The sequence below is a fragment of the Podarcis liolepis genome (genome assembly GCF_965112155.1).
Source record: "Podarcis liolepis genome assembly, chromosome: 5".
Lineage (NCBI taxonomy): Eukaryota > Metazoa > Chordata > Lepidosauria > Squamata > Lacertidae > Podarcis > Podarcis liolepis.
The window spans coordinates 28,906,010-28,933,092 of record NC_139556.1 but is presented as its reverse complement, the minus strand read 5'-3'; the positions used below and the strand labels follow the sequence as shown (position 1 = coordinate 28,933,092).

The 27,083-nt window shown below is 43.9% G+C and overlaps 2 protein-coding genes across 3 annotated transcripts in view; one reads left to right on the top strand and one right to left on the bottom strand.

The window, feature by feature from the left end:
* FAM13C (family with sequence similarity 13 member C) overlaps positions 1-12,907 on the top strand; it is a 72,062-nt gene extending 59,155 nt beyond the window's left edge. Inside the window, exons 12-16 of the mRNA XM_083502651.1 lie at positions 954-1,150; positions 1,692-1,793; positions 2,768-6,157; positions 6,211-11,115; positions 12,571-12,907. Coding sequence (XP_083358777.1) covers positions 954-1,150; positions 1,692-1,793; positions 2,768-2,891 — 423 coding nt within the window. The 3' untranslated portion in view covers positions 2,892-6,157; positions 6,211-11,115; positions 12,571-12,907. The remainder of the gene's footprint in view (positions 1-953; positions 1,151-1,691; positions 1,794-2,767; positions 6,158-6,210; positions 11,116-12,570) is intronic.
* The window catches only part of PHYHIPL (phytanoyl-CoA 2-hydroxylase interacting protein like), a 79,812-nt gene continuing 62,183 nt past the window's right edge, over positions 9,455-27,083 (bottom strand). For both annotated transcript variants that reach the window (XM_083502790.1, XM_083502789.1), the window contains 4 exons: positions 21,949-22,145; positions 14,687-14,861; positions 13,152-13,269; positions 9,455-11,098 (listed from right to left, as the gene is read on the bottom strand). In XM_083502790.1, the coding sequence (XP_083358916.1) occupies positions 10,564-11,098; positions 13,152-13,269; positions 14,687-14,861; positions 21,949-22,145 (1,025 nt within the window). In that variant the 3' untranslated portion in view covers positions 9,455-10,563. The remainder of the gene's footprint in view (positions 11,099-13,151; positions 13,270-14,686; positions 14,862-21,948; positions 22,146-27,083) is intronic.

The following is a 27,083-nucleotide window of genomic DNA, read 5'->3' as shown; positions in this document are numbered from 1 at the left end:
TTTGTTTTTGACAAAGGACAGCTGGACATATAAAGGGCCCCATTACCTTCAGTAGCTTAGGGCCTCATCCAACCTAAATCCGGCCCTGTTTCCACAGCAGACAAATAACCCTTGGAAGTTAAATATGTCCATACATATATCTGTAAATCCCTGGGAGCAACATCTGGGGGACACAATTGACATGTGCACACTTTGTTTATTTCCACACTTGGTGCACGACACTGGTCTTCACACCGGTGTTTCCCACAGGAATCCTGATGTGTTCTGCCCTTCCTTTCCCACATCCCTGGGTATCCCCATCTTTTGGATTAGGGAAGTTGCATCCCAGGCAGATTTGAGTCCTCGGGTTCTCTTCTTTTAAAAAGTAACCACTGTGTCTAGCTCAAACTTTGAAATACAAAGCTGGTACAGTATTGGAAAACAATGACCATCCTTTGGGAAGGTGTCTTTTATGAGAGTGAAGTAAGCCAAATTGTTTGTTGCTGCCCCATTAAGGGTGTGCCTCACTTTCTTTTCTGTGGCAATCTGCTTACATGAGTAAGGCTGCAAACACAAGCCTTATTCCCAAGAAATAAAATGCATTGGACACTCAGCATTTTTACTTGTTTAGGACTGGGCTTCAAGGCTAGCTCCATGGAAATGGTTCTGAAGGAAAACTAGATCCCAGAAATCACAGTTTCTTACATTCATGTTAAGAGGCGGTGTCACACAAAGCTAATTCCCTTGTGGAAATGACCATGTGAATTCCTGATTAAGAGTGTGTAGCTTATGTCCTGAGGAGATTCTGTCAGTCACATTTTCTTAGTATTGTTTTTTAACCATGGTTAATCTCATGTACTTTCTATGGAACTTTTTCAGTAGTTATTTCTGGTGCAGATCTATTTCATGTTCCCTTTCCACCGATGTGCATGCAGGTAATTAATTTGATAACCCTCGTTCTGTGTTACAAGCAGGAGGAGGAAGATTCTGATGAAGATCACTCCCAGAGCAGCTATGAATTGTCCTCTGCCATGTCCCTCCATTTGCCTTCTGACGAACATCTCTGTCATTCAGATGAGGAGAATGAGCCCACCTTTGTGTCACCCCTGGATGAAAAGAAAGCAGTCAAACAGCCTGCCCTGTCAATGTCCAACTTGCACGAGGCCACAATGTGAGGACTGACTTTTGTTTCTTATTCCTTAGGGGGGGTACGGTTTCTGACAAGATGCAGAAGTGTGGGGAACAAAAAGCGCAAATCTCCCCGTCATCTCTTCGCATTGTGCTTTGAAGTGATCCTAAGCCATCTGTTCACATGCCTAATGTAACAGAGGATATATATTTGTTTCATGCCTGTGCTAATAGGCTTTTTACGGCATTGACAATAACCCACAGCTACAAACAGTAAACACGTATTGGAAATTGGCCTAATGTAGTACAACATTTCCTACTTGCCTAATAGTAATAATAATAATTAGTGTAAAACATTACTGTAATAATTAGTGTAAAACATTACTGTAAATCACTCTGTGTCTTGTCAGAACTTTCAATATCTATTGGAATTAATTAGCAAAATGCATGTCGTTTGAGAACATCCTGTCCTAGGCACGGGCTGAAAGAGGAGCACCTGTTGAAGCTGCGTGCATATTCCTGAGCCCAAATCTGTCACCTGTCTGTCACTTTCAGTGTTTTCAGATACAATTCTCCTTTTGCAGGCCTGTACTGCTGGAACATCTCCGAGAAACAAGAGCTGATAAGAAAAGGCTAAGGAAAATGTTACGAGAATTTGAGGATCAGTTCTTTAAGCAAACAGGAAGGTAAGGCAACTACATTCATGCTTGTTCTCTGTACCCCTTCTGTATGTCGCTGCTGATCTAGACAGTCACAGATCGTAAAGAGTAAGTTGCCTACAGATCTCTGAGTGGGCCTTTCTCCTGTAGTACTAAAATCCTGAGAATTTTCCTCCGGTGACTACACAAAACAAGATTTGCCAAGGATTTCATAGCAAAGGTGCCCTTCTTTTCCTAGGAATTGAAATTGGCAGGCACACATCATGCTCACAACTCTCTGCCCTCCACCACAAAAAAGTTTATTACTGAGGTGTGTAAGAATAAGAGGTATCTTCCTGCAGGAGAACTTCCTCCCTATGTGTCTGTGATTGGAAGGAGACAAGTCCAGAGGAGCCATTCATGCAGAGATATAATGGACAGCCACTTCTGTCTGTCTGTCTGTCTGTCTGTCTGTCTGTCTGTCTGTCTATGTGTGTTGGGTTCCCAGACATCTTTAATTGAGTTGTACCAGCATACTGGCAGTTTTAAGTTTGCCACAATGTACACTTTTGGGGATTACTCTCCTGCTCCTGAGTATTTGTTGGCTATTTGTAGATGAGGACAGCACCTATGATTTGTTGAAAAGACCACATATTAGAATAGCTCACGTACAGAGCAGACCCAATGGTCTTCAACATGTTAACAAACGTATTAATGTGTGTGAGTGCAGGGGTGTCCCACAGTCTCTGAACCCCATTGTCGCAATCAAGCACATAGCCTTACCTTGTGTACAGTTCTCTCCAACATTCACTTGCTTCTTCTTTGGAAGAAGACTGCCTGAATGTGGTTGGTTTTTTTTAATCAATTCCTAAAAACATATCTGCACTATATTTTCTTTCCCCTTGTTATATGTGGGAACATATAATTAAAGAAACAAACACAAAAGTCATATTTGAGCCAGAAGTGCTCTGCGAACGCTTGCTCCTTTTAAGCCCCAGCATTCAAATTTTGCCGCTTTACAGGACTCCCCAAAAGGAGGACCGCATCCCTATGGCAGAGGAGTACTTGGAATACAAGCACATCAAAGCCAAGCTGAGGCTGCTGGAGGTCCTCATCAGCAAGCACGATGTCTCCAAAACCATCTGAAGTCCAGTGGTTTGCAATAGTAAAACTCCTTGGTCTGGGAAAAGGAGAGAGAGAGAGAGAGGATTGCACAGGTCTGGCTCTTCCTGCACAATGGCTTTGACACCTTGAAATTCTGATGCACTTTATTTATGTTCTACCGCTGCAGGTGAGCAAGAGAGTGAGAGAAAGGGGTGTGAGAATGCAGGAAGGAGGAGTGATTGAATGGGAGGGCTAACACTTACCTGTGAGTCGTCTCTTGTTTCCGGAGCTGTTTTTTCACTCGGACAAGTTTCCCCTCGCTTTAGCCAAAAGGAGGTAATCATATATGCACATTCAGGAAGCCGGGTTGGCGGGACTTCCTGTTTCACTTCAAAGCTCCATTGCGACGTATTTCCAGGCAGATGGTGCTCATTCAACAGCACTCAAAGGTATGGAAGGACAGTGCAATCATCCAAACAGGCTCACCCAGGTTTTTATTTTGTCTCTTTCCACTTGGGCAGCATAGGACTAGAGAAAAAAAGAGGCACGTCAAAGTCTCTTGAGCCGCCCATCAGGTAAACTTGGAACACAATTCTAGGTAGGCAGTTCTCCTAAACCTACTCAGTCAGCATTATGAAGTGTCCTCCGCAATCTGATAAGCCTCTTTTATTTGTGATATTCCAGTGTGTAGCCTGGACAGCTTTTGTATCCCAGGATTCACTAGGAGGGCCAGAATGAATCCCTAATCCATCCCTAATCTTGGGAGGAGAGATGCACCAGTAAAGAACCTATTTTCTGCCTGCTGGGCTAGGTAAAAAAGTACAGGTCACAGAGAAACTGTAGTTTTCCATCTTGGTTGAGGACAATGACCAAAGGAAAACCAGCACACCCCTGCAGATAAAAACTTGACCAACAACCTCCAGGAATGTGAGCAGCTGTATTTGCTGGTTCAGTGTGCTCTAGAGGACCCTGTTTGTCCAAACGCAACCATCAGTCAAGAATCTTACTTTCTCCGTAGGTCAAATACCTGTGCAGGAGGGGACATTTTTGAGAATTTAATAGGCACCCAAGATGCAAGTCTTCAGCTGTCCTGCATTTAGGGGGTTCCTGATCCTCTTGTTTCCCCTCCAATATTTAACAGATAAGGACCATCTAAATCTACCAGTTTGGCAGAGACACTTCTCACTTGATGTGTATGACACCCCTCCTGAAGTGGCGGAGTCTGGGTGGAAGTGCAGGGCAAGATAGCTCCTGCAGGATAAAGAGAGAATGAAGGATGGCTCCAATATAAGCAGCAACCTATGTTTGTGGGATGTGCACAGATTGGACTGCATGGAAAGGTCCACTGGCTCCTGCATCATTCAGGCTGTATTTAGGGTAGGTAGAAATTCTACTTTTCAGGTGCAGGAAACGTGGGAAGAATTATGGCACAAAGGAAGAGCCTCAGATACCTAGTTCAGATACCAAATTGGCAGGCAGAATTTTGGAGAGTGGTTCACACTTGGGGGGATGGGGGTGTTACGGGTTTGAGGCAGGAACAGGAGGTGATGTGGTCTGAATCAAAGGTAGCCAGCATCAGACCTTCCAGAAGTTTTGGAGTACAGTTCCCACCTGTTAGCCGTGCTGGCTGGGGCTGATGGGAGTTGGAGTCCAAAAGATATAGAGGGCACCATGTTGGATGCATGAGACAGCACCCAGATGTTGTGGGTGGGTGGAATCCTGTGGCAGAATAGAAATATGCAGAGCTTGTCTGAGCTGTTGTTTGTGAGTGTGTGTTGTAATTCCACGCAAGCAGCAACCCCCCCCCCCCCCGCATAACATATGGATCTGGGTATAGAATTCCATTTCCTGACATTTTTTTTTTGGGGGGGGGTAAAAATAGGAAGGAGGCTCCTAGCTCTTGGTTTGCAAAGGAGCGTGTGTGGGCAACACTTAGTGAAATGTCAGAAGACAGCATGGTGGCTGCATAGGATTTGCAGTGGTGTGACTTCAGGGCCCTTAACGGCTTTTCCGTCACCGTGACTAAATTAAAAACAGAAGAAGAAAGAGTCAGAGTTGTGCGCAGCAAGATAAATTATGGCTATTTGCGTAATGTACACAGGTTGTAGAATTCTGCTTTTCTTGGTGAAGAATTTGGCTTGCCCATTTTCATTGCAATACCATAGCCTGCCCATTCCCCCCACCCAGCAGAGGCCCATGTGAATGGCAGCTATTCCTTCTGGATCCCCAGCTCTGTGAAGGTTAAAGAGGCTGTCTTCTCCACACAATGCAAGGGCTATTCAGATCACCATGCAGTTCCTGCCATGCTGGCAGATCAAGGCAAGAGTGGCTTTGCTGAGGCTGAGGCTTTCCTGTGCTGGAAAGCTGGGGAGAACAAGCTAGCAGAGCTTCATTGTTCTGGGGGGGGGGACACAGGGTCTTCTGGGTCTAAATATGCTTATTGGAGGAAGCTAACTCTAGCAGGAACCTAGCTTAGGCTTTGGACGATGGGCCCAGCTTCCTGAATTTGCATAGCACTCATTGATTTTGGCTGAGTGAGAGGAAAACCCCAATAAGGCATGCAATACCTGCTTAACCAGGGAAGACAAGGTTTCTCTTTGAAGTGCACTGTGTAGAAAGTTGCAGAACGAGAGAAGAAAAGCAGGGGAAGGAGGAAGGTTATTGTTCCTCATTTGACCCTCTCCTCTTTTCCCACTACCCAGGCCTTATTTCTGGCTGTATGGAGAGCCGGCTCCAAGTACAGCTGCCTCTCTGCTATCATTGGCAGGTGCCCTGTTCAAGCAGAGGGGCTGCAGTGGACGCTGTACAGCCCTCAAGACAGCTTTGGGGGTGGGGGCCTAAGGGTGTGTGTATGTATGTGAAGCTTGCTGCTTCCCACTGGACCCAAAGCCAAGACTCAGGGAGAGGACCCCCCACCTCAGGCTCCCAGAAACTGTGAAGGAACAATTCCTAAGTTTAAAGGATCCTCCAAGGGGGGTCAGATTAGGCTTGGAGCTCCATCCTCCTCCATAAACACACGCCTCTGCTCACATTATCCCTTCCTTCTGCCCCTCACCCAAAGCCACTCAGGCTGCAGTCTTAATTTTTTTCTTCACCCCCCCCCCCCAATTGAAGAGACCCACCACAGGCCTACCCCTGGATGTATTTTGGTGCCTAGCCTGTTTGTGTGCAGGTGACACCCACACGCTCTCACCCATTTACTAATAGGAGTGATGACATAATTGCATGTATTTTACTAGGTGGGTGCCATCTAGATTTGTAAGAGCAACAATATATTGCTGGTGTGTGTGTGTGGTGGAAGGGAAGGAGTCAGCATAGAATCATAGAATCATAGAATTGTAGAGTTGGAAGGGACCACTAGGATCATCAGCCGTATTGCACATGCCCATTTGCCATTTTAGGTACAATTCCAAAAACAATGATGTTTGCAATGTCCACTTGGATCATTAGACCTGTGCCTTATGAACTGGCAGTTTCTAGATAATTATATTCATGGCCATTTATAACCACTGGTTGCAGAACAATTGAAACAAAAAGATAAAACGACAGACAGCTGGGCTTCCAGACCCAACTCTCTTGTCAATGATGCTTGGTTTAGATAAATGGGTTTTGGTGGGCAGAGCACATCTGTGAGATAGGGCGAAGCCCACTTTCCCTACCCACTTGTGCTTGTCTTGTACAGAGTCAGACCATTAGTCCATCTAGCTGAGCATTGTTTATTGGCAGTGTCTTTTCAGGGATGGTTCTCTCCCATCCCTACGTAGAGATGTCAGGGATTGAACCAGCGACCTTTTGCATGCAAAGCAGATGTTCTGTCACTGAACCATGGTCTTCCTCTCTCATTGCTCCCAGTGGGAGGAAAGTTACAGTAGCTTGAGGACTGGAATGTCCCCCTCCCCCAAATTCAGGGGACATTGGATCCTGTAGATCCAGCACCTCGTCCATCCTACTCTGGACTCTGTTTGTCTTCTCAGATGTTGCAGGTTTGATCATGGAGAACTGCCAGCTGCTGACCTTTCAAGGCAGATCTCTCTCTCACCCTCATGAGAGGGAGATGGAACAAATCCTGTGGCGCCAGGGACAGCCTCCCAGGAGCTATAGAATTCACACCTAGAGAAATCTAAAAAGCAAACAAACCATCAATTTTAAAAAGTAAGAGAGGTAGAGTGTTGTGCTGATGACAGGTGTCTTTTTTATCCCTTAGCTCATGGCAAAGGAGTCGGCCAATTAATTTTTCCAGGCTTCATCTCTGGCATGAGCACTGGAATGCAAAACACCAGGGAGGTCCTGCATGAAAATAGCTATCAGGAGCAGGACTCCTCTGTGCATTGCCTGCCAGTCTAATTTTTCTTTAATAGTTACAAGTTTTCGTGAGCGTGTCTCGCTGTTCTTGCCTTTATTCACTCATTATTCAACTACTCCAAAGCAAAACGTTAGAATGGATCTTAAGACACAGTTATGATGATCCAAGCTGGTTACAGGTACTTTTAAGTTTTGGAGTTTACCCATTTTGGCAATGTCAGGCAGTCTTGCCCATGACATTTGGCTCCAGTGTTGCTGCTTGCGCCCCCGCTATCCCATTCCTAGAGCCTCTTGCTTTCTCAAGGAACTTTGATTACAGTGTGCACTGAGAAACTAAAGCTTGCGGCACTCAGACCTAAATGGCAGTCCTTGATTAAGGTCTTTGGGTAATGTTAGCAGAGTGTTTTCTAGAGTTCCTGTTTTTGCCAGTGCTACTACACAAGCTACCACACCACTAGCAGCAGCAGCACCCACTGTTATTGAGCCCCAGTGCTGCTGCGGGCAAAGGACAGTGGCTGCCGGCTGCCTAAACAGCACCTGTGCTCTCCAGTAGTTGTGATGTTGCGCATAGAATCAAGGGATGCTGGGTTTTCTTTGGGAAGCTTACTGGGGTTTTGCCAGAACAAGGCCAGTAGTGCTGGACTAGCAGTTCCGAAAGCTTTATCCGTCATGATAATCTCCCTTACAAAGTGCACCCAGAATTCACGGTGTTGCAGATGGGGAGTAATAAGATCAGCAGGGCTGGTGACTGTGATACAAAACTGACTGTTTCCATGTCCAAACCCTTATTAAGTTACTCTGATTGCAGTTCTGGTGATCTTCCAGAAGCTTTAGAAGCAGGTGTGTGTTGGATGTCGCTGGAGCCGGGAAAAGGTTATCCGTCACTTGAGCCCTTAACTCATAGAGCGAGGTAAAATAGCTTAAGATAATGCTGAAGCAGAACAAAGAGGTAAAAAATAATAATTTTGAAAAGTCTCAGCTATTTGGTGGGGTGCGGGGACACTAAATGTGGCATATATAAGGGAGAAAAAACTTAAACAGGAAAGAGTGGCTACTTAAAAAATGACCAGGCAATGTAAAGCTGCTCCATCCTTTTAAGCAGAAATTGCTTAAAAGACACCGGTTGATAGAAACCGAAATAAAGCAAAGTGAAGCAAAGTTATTAATGGCACATGCCAATTTTTATTTCTGTAGCACTTTTCCTTAGCCCAGTGCTATAATTTGTTTTGCTTTTTCCTGACAACCAAAGCTTGTTTGAAAGCATGCACTTTGTAGGACCTTAATATTTCCTGTGTGATGATTGCCAAGATAGTTTATTAAAAACAGTGACAATAGTTTATTGCATTATGATATTTTGGATAGATCAATGTATGCAGATTATTTAATCTAAGTGTCATGGTGATGAACTGAAGGAGGCTGGGCTTCTTTTCTGGTTTACTGTGATAGAATATAAACGTGGATATATTCCCCCCCCTACCCCCCCCCGGTCTTGCCGTTAAAAAAGGAACAGGCCTTTATAAACGGAGGTAAATTTGCAATAGCTCACGCCTGAGTGGCACATGAATTCCATGGGAGAGGGACAGTTGGCGAGTTCGGACTGCTCACTGGCAAACACAGGTTTCTGTGGCAAAGAAGAGCTCCAGGTAGAGATATATGTACTGTCTTTAGTGTTCTTGTTTTGTCATTTTGTACCAATGACAAGAAAACCAGGGGCATAATCCTTAGTCTTCCAGCACTGCTTCTGTAAAGGTGGGGGATCCCTGGGTAAACTGTATGTGAGGTCCTTGTGTACTGCCCCTCTTGTGGGGCTGAGCTTAACCGTGTGGTCCTGTCCTTGAGTGCAGGGCTTTATTTTCACAAATAGCCAGCACGGGGTTGGGGTACAATCCAAGTCAGAACTGTGCAGTTAAGGTTGTGTGCTGCTTGGCCTGGGAGGCTGAGCGCAGGGAGAGGCCTCCCTAAATGCCTCTAGGGGAACCCCCTCCTTGCGAACAGAGCTGAAGACAATAGATTGTACCTCAGCTCTTTTTGCTATAGTAATAAAAGAAGCTGTTGATTTCATGAAGCCTATTTAGCCACAAAACTTGTTTATTTATTTATTTCTGCTGTATGTAACGTTGAAGCATGGTTTTTAAAAGAGAAAAACAAAACAAAAAGAACTTTCAAAAAAACATTTGTGGGATCACGTCACACTGCTTATATACCTAAGTGGAATTTTTAAATTTATTTTTTAAAAAAAGAATGATGTAATGTTTCAGTGTAATTGGCTTGATCATTTATATAACTTTTATGAATCAGAATGGTCTCCTTCATAAATCTGTTTTAATTAAAAGTCATGTCAGAGCAACAGGAACAGATACACAAGAATTTGAAGTTTACAAACTACATCTTTGATAAGGGAAAAATGGTTTCATGACATATGTATACAGTTGCTATTAAAATGTATCTATATATTCTATATGATTGTATAATATTTTATACAACAGTACAAATAAAATATTTTTCTATTTATTATGTTGAAACACAGGTGGGTTTTTTCCCTGCTTGTTAGCTAATATAAATAACATAAATAACACTGTCAAACAACACATTGGAAGTGCTGACATTTTTTTTCCTAGGCTGCAAGAGTTAAATCATGCTGCAATTACACCCTTTCATGCTGTTTGGAGATATCTCAGTTAAGTTGTTCAGTAGATTAAAATGAATACATATTTAAAACACCATTTAGAAGCCAGTAGTTTTTTTTTTTATTTCGCTAAAGCTTGTTTATATAGATTTGTTACATTTGGCAATATGAAGGAGGAGGAGGAGAGAAAAATAATAAGAAAATGGAACACCAATTGCAGCATCTAGATATATAAATGGTTGCTAGAAAGAAAAAACCCAAGATTCCTAACAGTTGAAAAGCACTGGTGGACCAAGAAGGTAAGGAATATACTAAGGGCAGAACTACATGCTTCACTGGGTACAGCGCTGCCGCCAATGACATCATGCCCAGGTTGGATGGTCCTTTTCCCCGACGACATTTGGGCACACTTACCTGCGTTGCAATTTGCCATCATGTTAAGTGCTGCCCACCACTGGTAGCCAACGATTTTTGAATGTGGACAGGAGGCTACAGAAACATGAGGACAACACAACATGGGGTGAGTGTGCCTGCCCTAAATATTACAGTGGGGAGGGGAAAATCTGGACACAGGGTGCCATGGTGGTGGTGGTGGTGGTGGAGCTGCTGCTCTGTGCCAGCTGCATTGTTAAGCTCTGCTTGAAGAAGACTATTGAGGAATTTGATCACTGGTGTTCGCTCTTGGGAAGAGCGGCATTATGCATGCGTCTGATGAGAACGGATGGCAATGGGGAATAGGCCACAGAGAAGGCTCCTAAGGAAGAGTTGGGGGGGGGAACCACTGAATTAACGTCCAACACTGATGTTACACGTCTTGCAGCTGGGATCTTTCTTAGCGTTGGCCGTCGACAAGCTCATGAGCTGGTGGCCTGTGATTTCCGCGACGGTGCCGAGGGAGAGATCCACAGGGTCAGTGTAAATCACTTCCAAGATTACATCCTGCGCGTGGTGGTAGATCATCGCCCCGTCTTCTTCAGTGCAGGTCAGGAATTTGTTATCCTGCAAGTTCAGCTGAGGGAGGCGCTGCTTACAGAACTCGTCTCCCGGCGAGCCGGCGGGCGCGAGGACGAGGATGACATAGTGGTAGGCCGTGTACATGCAGTAGAAGTCCCCAAAGTACAAGTTAGTATTTGGGTTGAAAAGTTTTTCCGCCGCTATCTCAAACCTGTATCTTCCGTAGGGCGAATCCTGCGGGGGCTTCCCGGTGTTGAATTCGGTGTGGCAGCTGAAGAAGATGCCCTCCAGCTTCCCGCTGATGGGAGAGCCGTGGCTCCCGCTGTTATCCTTGACCGAAGGCTGCAGAGCGCTCGCGTGCTGCTCTCTAGAAATGAAGGAAGGGTAATGGTTTATATTTACAGGGGCATCAGTGAGTGAGACGTTAGGAACTTAAAGAAGCTGTCTTAGGTCAAGGAAGTGGCTTTAAACCTCACCCCTAGTCCATCTAGCTTGGTAGCAGTTGCTCTCCAGGGTTTCAGACCAGGAACCTTTCCTTTGTTTGAGCGAAACAAGCAGCCAAGGTGAACCACTGTATTTACAGTGTGTATTCTGCCACCCACAAAAGCATATACCCCTTTCCCATTCAGGAAAACAAGCTACATGAGTGTGTAGGCACAGATCTCACATTCTAGCTTTTTAAAATGGCACCAGCAATTGTGCTTTTGGGGTACAAAACCTCTGAGACTTGCTTTCAGGTAGGGCCAGTCATGCATTGCTTCTGTTGGGCAAAGTGTGGAGAACTGATTTCAAGTCTGGAAAAATTAGAACTCAGAACTGACAGATTTGCCCCAGTCTAATGGCAACAAAATGCTAAGGGTCTGTTGGGACTGAAATAGAGTATCCAGAAAAAGAGCATAGCTGGCTGGAACACTGAATGTGGGAATTCGATGCTGCAGGTAGCAGCATCAACAACCACCTCCCTGATTCTGCAGCACAGATTTTTTTCATGTGGGGCCAATTCCTAAGACTTGCTACACAGATGCGTACAGAATGTGCCACATTGGCCGGGGGGGGGGGTCAATCATTTGAAACAAAACTAATTATTCATGCAAGGGCAGAGAGTTATTGACGTCACCAGTTCTATGCTATTATACTTTAAGTGCAGCCACAAGGCAAATGTTAAATGTTTATCTTCCAGAAAGTTCTACCTTTCTGTTTTCCTAAAACAAGACTGAGAAGAAAGTGTATTCAAAATAAGATTAAGCTGCTGCAGATGAGCTAAACATCAAAACCACCATCAGTAAATAAAATCCATCATCCTGGAACTTGAAAAGGGCCAGGTAACCATTCTTGAACGGCAGTACAGTGACATCCAGTGGCCAGTTAAGCTAATTGTAGACCATTTCCCCCCCCACAGGCCTGGATATATTACAGAACGTTTATACTACACTGATTCAAGTACATTTGAACAGAATAATTAGTCTGGTTCACGCATCATGGTAAGTTAGCAAGCTATGGTTTACCATGAGTGAGCAATTGTGCTCATGCAGCCTGCTAAAATCGTGCCCTACTCCTCCTTTTCCCTAGTTCCAAACAAACTGTGAAAGGAAGCCAAAGTATGTTGCTGGTCTGTTTTGGAGATAAACAAGCTCTGAGTGCTGGTTAGCACATAACACAACTACAACTTGTTTTGCTTCTGCCTGGCTTGGGAAAGGGAGCAACAGCAGGGCAGGAGTTTAGCAGGGTGAAACAACACGTTTTGCTCACTGATGGCAAGTCAAAGTTTGGCTTTCTGCTCTACTTGCTAATTATCTGAGGAAATGGAAGAAGCTGAATCCTGTCTCCTTTCTCAAATAGGTGACCAATGACAGTGGTGACAATCTGCACTTTCAGCCCTGAAAATTGTATACACAGTTGCCCAGTTGCATATGGGATTCTCAGTTGAGCAGCTATAGAATTCTATTGCTCCCTCTAATGTGGGGGAACTCAGACAGCCCATGCCAGCCCCACTGAGAAGCAACATGGGGTATCTGTATTCTCTTATGAGCTCCAAGGTTTACAGAAGTATATGTATATATTTTTAAAGAGACCTGCACAGCACAATGTTTGTTACAAGTCCCATACGTCCTTTTGTACTCTAACAATCCCAACAATGGCAAATTATGAATAAATGACTGTATTTGGAGTTTTTAAAGTCTTGTTTTATGCATGCTATTTTATAAAGCTGTCACCCACCTGAAGCTCTCAGAGGTGGCACAGATTATACAAACAAGTACCTGGCTACTAACTTCACCATGTATAACACACATTGGTAGCCAATGCTGATCAATAAAGAATCTAACAGATAGGCAGCTTTCTTGTTACGTACACAGTGGAGAAAACCTTGTCCTCAGCTCCATCCAGAGATATTTGCCTTTGACAAGTCCTGGTTCTCTTACCTGATGTAGTCAAAGTATTCCTTGTGCTGGTTCCGATAAAACACAGAAAATTTAAGCATGCGCCCTGCAATCACTTCCGCCTTTTCCAAAAGCTGTGTTAAGTGGACCTTTGAATAATCTGTGAATAAAAAACAGTCTGCTAATGGGAAGCAACACACAATGTTTTCTAAAGTCCACATGGTGATGCTCTACGCTTTGGGGTGAGACAGAGGTCAGTGGGGACCCTGGAGCAACGATCACATTGGAAGTTCTCCAGCTCTCATTCTACCCTTAGAGAACATTTGAAACACGATTCTTTCGCTCAAAGAACCTGGGCAATGTAGTTACAATTCCCAGAAGCCCTTAATAAACTGCAGTGCCCAGAATTTATTTGGGAGAAAGAATGTGTTCAGACAGCCACTCACACATTTTTCATGTTTTTTCAATTTTTCATCCATCATTCCATCTGTAGATCTCAGGGCAGTTCACAAGATAAAAGACACACACACACCCCATAATAAAAACAAGAACAAGATCAAACCAATAACTCCGGCTTCCTCCTCCGACAAACACATAGGATGTTAATTATCCAAAGGCTTGGTTGAAGAATGTTTTCGCCTGGTGCCTAAAGGTGTATGATGAAGGCACCAGGCAAACCTCCCTGGGAAGAGCATTCCACAGATGGGGAGCCACCGCAGAGAAGGCCCGTTCTCGGGTTACCACCCTCCAGAATTCTTGTGGAGGAGGCACATGAAGGGTGTCAGATGCTGACTTCAGAGTTTGTTTTTAGATAGAAAAAAAAAGTATGCTCAAAGGGTGGACTTCAACATCACACAGTTACGAATGTTCCATTGGTGCAAATGCTTCATTCAGCTTGGCAGATGGGATGATTCCCCCCTCTCCTCCCCCCCTGCTGAGGGCTGTCTTGGGGCTCCTCCCAACCCCCCAGGGACAATTTCGGGGTGCACAGAGGTGCAAAGAAAAGGAGATGGGGAGAAGTACCATTGCACACGTAGAAGTTCTTGCACAGGGCTTCTGGCAACGGGGCTCATAAGGTGAATCCCACCCATAAGGGCTTAGCTCCAGACTAACACGCTATTTACGAGCTCCCTCCAAACCCACTAATTAACACAAAGCACACTAACCTCTGAGCTTTCAAAGTGTTTTAGTTCCAAGTGAAAAGCAGAAATAACAATGTGATGTTATTTCTGCTCACAGCAGCAGGAGAAGGAAATATATGGTTAATATTACAGCAATCGGGGTAGGCCCACAAAAGGATAGCGTTGGTGCCTTCACACAGAAGGGAATTGCCAAAAGCAAAATAGCCTGGAAGGATGTGTGCATTATAAAAAAAGAACCACTCAATTAATGGCAAGTCTGTAAAACAGTTATCTGTTGCAAACAGAAATGAGTTAAGTCACACATCTTGAAGATGCTTCTTTTCTATGGGTGATATGCAACTAAGTCATCCTCAGAGCAAACCCAGTGAAATAAATGGACATACATTACTTAAGCCCATGACCCCATGAGCTGGATCTTCATAGCAAAGAGCTCACCTCCTGTACAAAATTCTATGATTTCGCTCCATTCTGAAACCATGTAATCACCATCAACTTGCTTTGATGCAGTCTGCACGGCAACGGTGTACTCAGTTCTTGGACTCAGGAACCAATGTCCACGGACAGTCATGGGCAGGGGAACAGCCTTTGCCACTAGTTTCGTGGGTACATCCTAATTGGGCAGACAAAATGGGGAGATCAGGTGCGTGCAGAAACAGCAATAGCGACAATGATCATTCTAATCTCAAGTGCCTAACAACTAGGCACTGTACAATGATTTAAAATGTTTATTGTTGGGGTGGATGAAAAAACAGCCCATTTAAATACAGCATATTGTCTGTCAGAGTAGGAATTTCTAAATGCGTTTTATATTGTCTTTGAGCCAAGTGCAGGTGCTGGAGCATTTGGCAAATGCACAAAATCTGTGGATAACTACGTACAAATCCATGCATTAGTCAGGTAGGTCTGAATTAGATTTGTATTTGTATTGAAAAATACCCATTTCTTCAAGCACTCCCCCATACAAACTAAATAAACAGATTTTTAAAGTTCTGTTGGTGCCTAGGCTGCCATGTTAAATATATGAGCCTTCCTTTTTTATGCTCTCTAGTTGAAATCCTGCTTTCCTATCTTGCATTAGTCACCCCAATAAAATCAACTGAACGGTTGACTTTGGGCAATGCAAAGTATTTGGCTAGGAATCCTTCTAATACAGCAATGGCTTTCTGATGAAACTGGAATTACATTAAGGCAGAGCAGCATTATCTGCTATTATGCTAAAGCAGTGTGCATAGTTCACAAAGTTTAATTTGCATTTTGAACACATGCACCTGTAAAAAAGGAAAAGAGAGAAAAATTCAACCCTATCACCCTTCTCTTAGAACAGAATCTAGGTTAACATGGCTTTCCTCCTTTGGAACAACAGGCTGGAATACTCTAATTCTGATCATTATGTGCCTGGCATCCCTTACCCCCAAAGCATTAAAAGCTCTAACTGCAAAATTAAGGAATTGGCCAACGGACCCAAGCCTTTCATTTATGCACATTAGCTTCAGTGAGAAAGCTTTGCGAATTTGCCGTGACAAACAAAGCACACCAGTTCTGAAATCTAAAGAGGTAAAAGCAAGGGAATAAAAATAAAGGGCACAAGGAATGATTTGCAAAGCAAACTGCACTTGCTAGCAATGAAAAGGTAGCAATATGAGAGGGAGCATTAGGATGTCTTGGGTCCATATAGTTCAGGAGGAACACACAACAACAAAAATATAAGTTCCAGCCTACATGAACAGTAAGACTCCCTAGACTGCAGCAGGAGGATCAAGCTTGAGGATTCCCTCACAAAAAGAAATTGCTGCACATAGAAAGTGAGCAAGTCAGGTTCTAGCCAAGCCTTCTCCCTAACATGCTAGTCTACATACAAAGAGGTGATTTTTAAGCTATATCTAAATATTGAGGAGAACATTCAAAACATGAGATTTACTCCACTCTCGGTCTGAAGTACAGTTCGGAGCCAGTTTTACCATGTAATAGGCACAGACAATCTGTTAACTATTTGCAATAGGAAGGACCCATTTTTGTGCCCCAAGTCAAGTGCCTGAAGCCCTTACAATGCCAATAAAATGCTGTCACTCAGTATATTGTGTTTGTGTGTAATAACTACTGGTACACCCTTCCCATTTGTTTGCATGTTCAGGACATTTGTTTTCTCATCGGTACAGTGGTACCTCAGGTGACAGACACTTCAGGTTACATACGCTTCAGGTTACAGACTCCGCTAACCCAGAAATAGTACCTCGGGTTAAGAACTTTGCTTCAGGATGAGAACAGAAATCGTGCTCCGGCGGCACGGCGGCAGCAGGAGGCCCCATTAGCTAAAGTGGTGCTTCAGGTTAAGAACAGTTTCAGGTTAAGAATGGACCTCCGGAACGAATTAAGTACTTAACCTGAGGTACCACTGTACTAATGTAACTGTACATTAGTACAGCTTATAGATTATAAGTCACTTGGAGTTACTTTGGTAAAAAAGCAGCCAATAAATTTAATAAAATAATAACAACTATTTAGGCCCCACAGCAAAAATGACACCGTTTCCCCACAGCTCTGAAATGACCAGTCTCAAATTGACAGTGCCCCCCCCCCAGCACAAATTCATCTTACACAATAAATATAGCAATTCAACATTGCTTGATGACAGGTATACATCACTCTATGAATAGTGCCACAGCCCATTAATGGGTCTGTACATAAGGTTTTTGATCCATTGGGCAGGATTGGCAGAGAGAATCAGAAGCTACAGAGTTCCATGTTACTGCATAGGAACAAGAGAGGCAAGTTGCTGAACCAACACAATAGCCAAAGTGAAAAATAAAGCAGGGTGGCTCCAGAAGCCGAAGCATGGGAAAGGTCCATGTGAGCCTGCCCACATCTATGGCATGCTGGGAGATGAATGTCACCAATGCCGCTGAGAAATTCACCAGCTGGGCCTGCTCCTACACCTTTAACAACTGCGAAACATGCAGAAATAAGTTGGGGTGATTGTAGAGAAGTGTTTCCCGAACTTGGGGACTACAATTCCCATCCCTGACCACTGGTCTTGCTAGCTAGGGATGATAGGAGTTGTAGTCCAAAAACAGTTGGAGTCCCAAGTTTGGGAAACACTCTTGTAGAGTAGGGGAACCAACAACCATCCAGCACCAAAGCAGTGGCAAAGCTAGAGCTAGACACAGGATAGGATGAGTTGGGGTATCTTACCAATATAGCCTAAGTAATGTGTCTCTTAAGGTGCTGTCTGGACTTAGCAGCAGCCATTTCCGGGCATTTTGGAGAATGAGTGAGCATAGAAAGTTCTTCACACAACATATCAAAGCAAAAGGTTATTTGTTACTGTATTTTTCGCTCTATAAAACACACATTTCCCCCTCCAAAAATTAAGGGGAAATGTCTGTGTGTCTTATGGAGTGAATGCAGGCTCCTTGGCTTCAGCGATAGCAATGCGAAGCCTCTGAAGCGCAGTGGGAGTGCTCCCGCTGCGCTCCGGAGGCTTCGTGTTGCTTTCGCTGGAGCCTGGAGAGCGAGAGGGGTCAGTGCGCACTGACCCCTCTCACTCTCCAAGCTTCAAAGATAGCTGCCTGAAGCCTCTGGAGCGCAGCGGGAGCTCCTGCTCCAGAGGCTTCAGGTTCCTTTCGCTGAAGGGTACGTGCTCCTTCATCTAAGGCACAGCGCCCCTTCAGCTAAGCAGGAGGAGAAATAGAAGGGGCTCTGTTTCTCCTGCCGCTTTGCTGAAGGGGCGCTGTGCAGAGAGGGGGAGAATTATTTTTCTTGTTCTCCCCCTCTAAAACAAGGTGCGTCCTATGGTAGGGTGCGTCCTATAGAGCGAAATTACATCTTAATTCAAACCAGATTCCATTCACTCCACTAAGAACTCTATTACGCTCAGCAAAAAAAGAAAGAAAAAGATGGAATGTGCTATTGATGAATAGCATCACTCTCATATTTCACACAGTTATGCAAGATGCACCTTCAACCCAGATAGAAAGAATATCGGCATGCCTATCAAGTTCCACTCTCGGCTTAATTATGCTTAGTCTTCAAAAAGAGGTTCAAATGCCGTTGCATCTTCACAAAAGACCCAACGTCAAAGAAACTGCATTCTCCTTTTCATTCTGTAATAATCCAAATGTTGTTATCATCTAAACACAATAAGTTTTCCACTCCATAATTCTAATACAGCGCAAGTGCGCACAGATAGAACTCTCCTTTTATCTGAATATCAAACGATACAAACTATTTATTATGTCTCTTTATCCAGGCAGATAAATAACACCCAGTGACGTGGCTTCAGTTCGTACACAACTGAAGTGTGGGGGAAATGGTCCTGTTTGAAAGGAGAGTACAGTGTGCAGGGGAGTGCAATTTCAGATTTTAAGAAAGAGAGCAAAGAGATTACAGTAGGTGGGCAACAGTCACGATAATGATCAAAGATTAGCCTTCTGAGTATCATCAAGCCTTGGCTATATTCAAGACTATCCTGTGCATATGTTTATCTTATGCAAGGACTGAACTCTCCAGAATTCTACGCGGTGGTTTGTTTTTGAAATTACTTTGCACAAAACAATCTTCTTAAGTCATTCTGTTCACAAAATGCCTTGTAACTCTGCCCCATATTGTTTATTGCAAAATCGATGTAAGTGACTTTGACTTTTCTCTCTCTCGAAAAATCGCTTCACAATTGATTGTGCAACTTAGGTTCTACTAATGCTAATCATTCTTGGCTGCCATCTCCACAGGTAGTATTTGTCCCCCGGGGTCTTGTGGCATCTTCTTGGCAAAACATTTTCTTTTTATTCACCTTACACTTCTCCCTACATTTCTGATTTTTATATTTTCCCTTTGTCATTATGCAGAATTTATTTTGAGTAGAACCTAGTGGGTAATGAACTATCTATTAGGTAATTAAATCCTTGTCTGAAGTGTTCAAAGTTTTGTGAGCTGCAACCCCCCCCCCCACATTTTTTATACATTTGCAATTTTGTTTTCAAAGAAAGTCCTCATGCCTCTAAATTTCTCCTAAATATGTACTTCTTGGCATGTGAGTTTGCCTAATGTGCATTTTTATTTTGCAAAGCAACTTCCTCTAATGATGTGCCTTTTTATGCATAGTTTAGTATATGCATTTTTGTATACATTACAGGCGAACCAAAAAGCAAAATTCAGAAATGTGAAATTTCCAAAGGATGGTTGTGTTTTGGTTTGTGTATTGTTTTTGGAAAGATAGGTTTTATATGCAAAGTGAGTTGAATTTCTCACCTGTCACTAACTTGGGACCAAGGTTAATAAATTAAACTTTATCATTCACACCCCCCCCCAATGCACTAGAAGGATGTTTATAGGTTTACACTACTTGTTGTGACACACCAAGCTGATCACAGCTCATTTGTCAGGTAACTGCCCACCCCTCAACTGGCAGGCAGCACAAGCAGTTGTTACATGGAGGTCTTGGTGGCTTGCCCATTGCATGTTAGGTTACATTTAACTTGAATAATCTGCTACATACTGATAGATATTATATTAAAATGTATTGTAGAAATTATAACTTTGTACCCAAACTTTTGCTTCATGCAAATTCTGCTAAGCCCTTCAAGCCTATTAATTAAGGATCTTCCAGCTCCTTATCTTCTAGTCCAGGCAAGGATATCCCGAAGTCTTTTTTTTTAAAAAAAATCAGTTCAATCTGTTATAATTGCTAGCAGTACCAATAGTTGCTGCTATTTTAACCTCTGCTTTCCTACGGGATAAGTTTGTCAGCTGAAGTATTTAGCATCCCATTCATCTCTCTCTCTTGTTCTCCTTGCCTCTTAACGTCTTCTATGGTTCGTTCTTCTGCTACTGCCCTTCACCCTCTATGTTTTCCAATACACCCCAATGCTATTTTTTAACCTGCCCCTCAGATTCCTGCCAGGTTTTCTAATTGTCAGGGCACAACATTTTATCCCAAAGCGTTACAACTAACCTTTTCATTTCCTTCCACTTTTGCATTTGATTAAATTTCTCTGCAGGGGGCAAACCTCAAAAAGATACCATAATATCAATGTGTTTGAAATCATCCTTCTGATCCATGGGGTAATGGGCATATAAGCTGATACGTTTTCCCAAACAGGCATACTTGAATGTGCCTATAGGGCCTTCAGCCTCGCCAGTTACTAGGAGTTTCAGAAGAGTTTTGCAGGCATTTTGCGCTGCAAAATCGGTGTGTCTGGTTAATATTTTCTGCACGACTGGTGCTTCAGCACGACCCTGTCATGTTTTGTGTTTAAATTTGTCTTCATGATTGTAAAACGCCGCAACTATCCTCAAGCCTATGGAGAGGTGGGAAAGAGGAGGGCCATACCATACATTTAAAGCAAAGCCAACAGACATGACTTCCCACAAAGAATCCTGGGACCTGTCATTTCCCTCTCACAGGGCTACAATTCCCAGTACCCTTAAACTACAGTTCCCAACATTTTCGGGGTGTGTGTGTGTGTGTCATGTGGTTCAAAATGTGCACAGGATGTGCTTTAAATGCATGGTGTGGGTATGATGTCAATACATATAAGGCACCTGGTTTAAGGAACTCACCATGACACAGAGGTTTGTGGGGCTCCAGTTTGCTCATGCGTTGTGGTCAAACCCCAAACTACTAGAACAGGGCGAATAATTTTCAGAGCAAATGTTTGGACACAGTCTTAGTAGCCTTAGCATAGATCAGCTACATTGTTTTATAATAACCATTGATCTGATCCTATTACCCCCGTAGCACCAAACATTGATTTCTTTTGTCCCCCACCCCCCAGTGCTACTCACCCAGAAATGTTTTATTTCTTCTGCGAGACCTAAATGTTTATTTCTGTTGCAACGCCTTTTCAGTTCTTCAAAAGTACCTCACAGGGTGAACTATTGTCATTTTAGTACTAAACTGCTTTTCTTTTTAATTGACACCTTTTGCCCCACCTCAAAGCATAATGTGGTGTAGAACTGATGAAAAGAACACAACTGATGAAAAGAACTGGTGTCCAGGCAAAAATCAATAACCAAGTTGATGTACCTGGCAATTCAATACGCACACACACAAAAAAACTGGTGTGAGGTGTCTTTTAAGCTGCTGCTTTTATAACATCGGGGAAGCCATTCTGCAGGTTTCCCCCCTCAGCCATGCCTTCTGGACTAAGTAGGCCACATATCTTGGTCAAAATACTTGGGCAATAGAGTTTGAAGAAACACCACAAAGATCACATCACGACTTAAGATGGTTCACATGCGTATACTGTTTTCCTTGCTTCTTCTCCATATGATCTCTCATATGTTTGGAATCACAAGGAGAAAGGTTGGTGTGAACCAGGTTTATGTTTGAAATGAGGGCTGTATGCAAATGACCTCTTGAAATTCTCCACCTTGTTTGAGGAGAAAGAAATCTGGGCAGTGAGGGTGGGTGGGGGAAATGACATTTCGCTGATGGGAACAGAAATTATTCATCAGTTTCTTGGGGGTATATCTCACCATTAGGACTGAAAAAGAACACTCAACTCGAGTTAAAACATGGACTCAGTGGAAGCCTTTTCTTTGGTAAATTCACCACTTAAGAGATTAAGACCACCACCTCCTCCCTTTCAAGTGTCACAATCAAAAAGCATTTCAGTGATCTGGAAAGCATGTAGAACTTTGCAGTTACTCGAAGCACATTCTGCTGCTGTACCTCCTGTTTGACAAAAACAAAAACATACCTTGTGCTTAAATTTGTTGGAATTCTTGTTCTCTTTCTTATTTAGATCAATGAAGTAGTGAGTGATGCGTTCCTTAGACTTGGAATCCATGTCCCACGAAATCTTGAAGGAATCACAGGTGATGTTGCTGATTCTGATGTCGTGTGGAACAGGAAGTTCCTCCATCTCTGCAATTCCACTGTCTTGCGATTTGTTCCCTGCACAGGAGGGAAGAGAGAATAAAAAACTCTGTCATTGAGAGTGGCGTTGGAGATTGATTGCCCCTTCTAATTTTCCCGGAAAACGAGAGGGAATTGTTTTCTTCATTAACGGTGCAGGATTAGGGCGTGTGTGTGTGTGTCTGTTTTAAGATGCCAAAGTGCTGGGCGAGACCAGGGGGTGGAGCTAAGCCAGAACTTGTCATGTCACACAGGCAGAGCAGAAATGGGAAGGGGAGAATTAGGAGATTTTTGGATCTCAAGGCCTGGTCCATGCATGCCATACTCTGAGGTAGAAGAAGAGAGATTGCTCGATTCTGGGGTCCATGCAAGGAGGGGTTTCTGTTGCATGGGCAAATCTGGACACAATGCTTCTTATTTCTTTAACTGTAACTTGATGTTGTTGATATGATTTCAACAATACATTAAATAAAAACTCAGCATCCTGATCTGGGGAGACAAATAAACGATGCAGTTGCCATCTGAGGCCTTAACTGCTACAGCAGGCCTCCTCAACCTCGGCCCTCCAGATGTTTTTGGCCTACAACTCCCATGATCCCTAGCTAGCAGGACCAGTGGTCAGGGATGATGGGAACTGTAGTCTCAAAACATCTGGAGGGCCGAGGTTGAGGAAGCCTGTGCTACAGTCTATTCTGCTGCAGGAGTGGAGAAAGGCTGAGTGATTACCTGACAGAACAACATTTTACCCTTTAGTACCAGTACTAGCCACCTGGCAACTGTACACAAGGGATAGTGCATAGGTGCTGCACAGATGCAGAGCCTATAACTGGACTGGGGAGCCTGTGGCCCTCCAAACGTTGTTGGACTCCCAGTCACCATCATGGCCAAGGGGTCAGGGATGATGGGATGTCCAACAGCACACGCATAAACCGGGCCTGCCCACAAACGCAAATGGGATTAATCCATGTGACTCAGTGCTCATCAGCATTAGTTAAGACTGTTGTCTGGTTCACAGGAAAGTCAGGCTGAGCTAATGTGAGTTTTTTCTTTTCTTTTTACTATCCTGAGAGACATATGAAGTAATTAATGTCAGAGAGAATTGCTGCTGTCCCAGAAATGATTGCTTTGCTAATTTAATAGCTAATGCCAGCCACTATTCCAGTCCACTGGAATATTTTACTTACTTACACACACACACACACACACACACACACACACACACACACACACACAATTTAATTAAGCTTCAATGCACATTTTAGACATGGGTGCTAAGAAGACCTTAATGCAGGAATGGAAATGTCTGCTAGTATTTATAAGCAGCAGCAATAAACAGTAACATCACTTTTATTGCACAGTCCAGTCAGAGCTTGTGGCCTGCTCTGTGCAAATGGTACAATATGTTTTGGAGATTTATTTACAGTGGTATCTCGGGTTACATACGCTTCAGGTTACATACGCTTCAGGTTACAGACTCCGCTAACCCAGAAATAGTACCTCGGGTTAAGAACTTTGCTTCAGGATGAGAACAGAAATCGTGCTCTGGCGGCACGGCGGCAGCAGGAGGCCCCATTAGCTAAAGTGGTGCTTCAGGTTAAGAACAGTTTCAGGTTAAGAACGGACCTCCGGAACGAATTAAGTACTTAACCCGAGGTACCACTGTATTTGGCTTCTATAGAAGAACTAAGCACTTGCATTTGGTTCAGCAACCCGCTTCCCACAATAGTAACCAATTGCAAGGAGGGTTTGATGACAATGGCGCTTCTCTGTTGTTTGTTCATCTCCTTCAACTTAGTCAGAGACAATGAGAATGAAAGCTATCTGTCAGCTAATTACCAAGTAGAACCTCCAGGTGCAGAGGCAGTCTACCTCTGAACAGAACAGAAAAGGCCTTTTGGCTTCAAAACCTGCTTTGTCTAATTGCCTTTTAAAGGTGTCTAATCTCTTATGTACAGTGCAGCCGCACATTTAACCAATGTGATTTCAACCTTGAAGTTGAAACTGTGCAAATTAAATGCACGCAAGGAAATGCTATGGCCTGGACCTGGGGGCTCCTATGTGTGAAGCACATGCTCTACCACTTCAAGAAGTTCCCATGGCGTGGATTTCAGCAGCTGTTGATGAAGCCTGGGTAGCAGAGTTGCAACTACTATATCATGGATGGGGGGAACCTGCCCCCTCAGGCATTGAAGGGCTACAGCTCCCATCAGGTCTAAACCCTGGCCATTTGGGCTGATGGGAGTTGGGAGCACAGCAACTGGCGACCTGGGAGAGGGTTTCAATAGCAAAAGGTAAGGTGTTCTGATTGAAACACACTTTAAGTGCTTTTCTGGCATAAAAGCAGAAATAAAAAGTGTGTGTGTGTGTGTGTGTGTGTGTGTGTGTGTGTGTGTAAAATCAGGATGGGAGGACTCTGAAACTCGCCACCCTTCTCTCAAAAACTAAAGCCCTGAACCACCACCACCACTTGGAATTTGCCTCACTTTTATTTCTTGTACGAGGGAAGTTTTTGTATGCTGCACCACAGCACACATAATTTCAGTGGCAGGTTTGTTTTTGGGTGTTTGTTTTGGCTCTGCTCCCTAGGACAGCAAAGTGCCTTGGATCAATCAGCCTATCAGTATGCAAATTGCTGCACTATCCATCTCTTGTTAATGCAATTTCCTCCCACCCCCTCCTTAGTGCCAAACACAACATACCATCTTTTGTAATAAGAAAAACCCGATTCTGGGCTTCTACAAATGTGTGCCTAGCAATCCTTCTCCTCCTGTCACCTTCGGTCACTGCTCTGGGTGTATTTACAGTTGCACTGCGTTTCCACAGAGCACCCTGTCAGATTTCTGCAGTTCGCGCAGGAGAGGGAGGAGCCAAGTGCCCACTGACATCCCACTGCCAAGGGAGAAGTATCTGTACTAAAATTAGGCCTTCTCTCCCGCATAGCAGCTCTTTCCTGCAGTGGTGCCACCAGCAAGTGCGAAAGCAGGCAGGGCTATGTGATGTTTACCAGCTTCATGCTGCATGAGCCGGTGGGGAGGTGCAAAATGACACTGCAGAAGGGGAAAAGGCAGAGAATGGGGGGAAAGGGGGGTGAAAAAGACACCGCACCGGGAAACCAAGAATGTGAGGAGAAAGAGATAAAGCAAAGGGGCAAGGAGAAAGCCGAGCTAAAACATTTGCAATTGATGGAAAGCTCCTGCTGAATGCAGACTCCGGACTCTAGCCAAATGGCCGTGGCTCTCATTCCACGATTTAATGTCCGTCTCCTACAGTTTCTCCTTGAGTGGATGCAGGAGCTTGTGCTGTTAACAGATGCATTACAGCCAGGAAGTCAACAGGTGTGGTTCTCACTAGCAAAGGGAGGCAGTGAGGAAGAGCCGCACCACCTTGCATGCCTGCATATTGCGCAGCATCGCCCCTCCAAATGGGAGAAAAAAATTGCTTCGGAAAGAGATGGCAAACCATGTTATGCAAACCAAGCAAGAGGTATTCTGGCTCCGGACAGGATGATTCAGAGTTTTTGAATGAAAAAGGCTGACTCAACGACTGCTTCCTTCATTCATTTGTAAATAACCAAAGAGCTTCTCTTAGTTGCTGGGACACGTTTCGGCATTTTACAGCAGCTCCAGCAGAAAATGCCTGCGACTGTAACAAGCCCAACACTTGGACCCAACAGTCAAGGCAGTGAGGTGGGTAGTAAAATGCAGCGGTCATCTCTGTTTGTGGGGTGCACGTCCCAGGCCCAGGAAAAGGCTCTCGCTTCTGCATCACATTTCCAGAGACTGGGACCACACAAATTCAAAAGAGATGAGAGAACATGTAGACAAATCTGAAGAAACATGAATTGTGTAGGCTGTTTATGTTGGCCAGATTTAACATGTTTCCCTCGGTGGTAGTGAGAGGAAGATACTTAGCTATCCCAGAATCAGAGCGTCTCTGTAAATGCAGAAAACAGGAACCCGATACTCTAGAGCATATATTCTTTTCCTGTGATTTTGGCAGTCATGCCAGAAAACAATTATTTGAGGCCCTAAAATTGAATAGACAGATTTTTACACAACCAACTGTTCAGGACCTGCTGGCGGACAGAGATGACCAAATTACTTTAATAGCGGCTGAATTTTTAAATGCTGTCCATGAAGAGAGAATGGGCCATGATAAAGAGACTTAGTGGTTTTTTAATGGTAGGTGATGTTGCTGTGTTGTATTATATTATCTATGTACATCAATTTATTTCCTGGAGTTAAGAATAGGTCTGGGATAAATTGTGTTCGCTGAGCCCGTATTTTATACAGTCTGTATATGATGTCTTTCTGTTAATGTGTGGTGTGCTATGCCTAATAAAGGATTTTGAATTGAAATTGAGAGAACATGTAGAAAGCAGGAGTCAGGATAGCTCAGTTGGTTAGAGCGTGGTGCTGATAATGCCAAGGTTGCAGGTTCAATCCCCTTATGGGACAACCACATATTCTTGCATTGCAGGGGGTTGGTCGAGATGACCTCAGAGTCCCTTGCAAGTCATCAATTCTGTGGAGAGGAGACAAATCAAGGCTTTCTAGGCACCGCATTGTGTTCAATTCCCTGGTTGCTCATCATTTCATCCCCTCAATGGTCTGGCTTCTTGTCATCAATGGTGTGGCTCTCCAGATGTTGCTGGACTTCAGTTACAGCTATCGCTGAACATAGGCCTTGCTGTCTGGAGTGGATGAGACTTGGAGCCCAACAGCATCTTGACTGCCCCAAGTACCCTATCCTTGCCCCCCCCCAAGCATGTTTGCCTGTACAAAGGAACATTTGGTTTCCCACCCCTACCATAAACACAAAGGGGAGGGATCCTGGCCAGTGATGGCGCCCCATTGCTCTTACTTTATGTTAAGAATGCAAGAACTGTGTTGGTTAGATCAGCCTTGGAAGCTCACAGAGCATGGCAGATATAAACATTCTCCACTGTTTGTCCCTCTGCATCTTGCAATCAAGAGG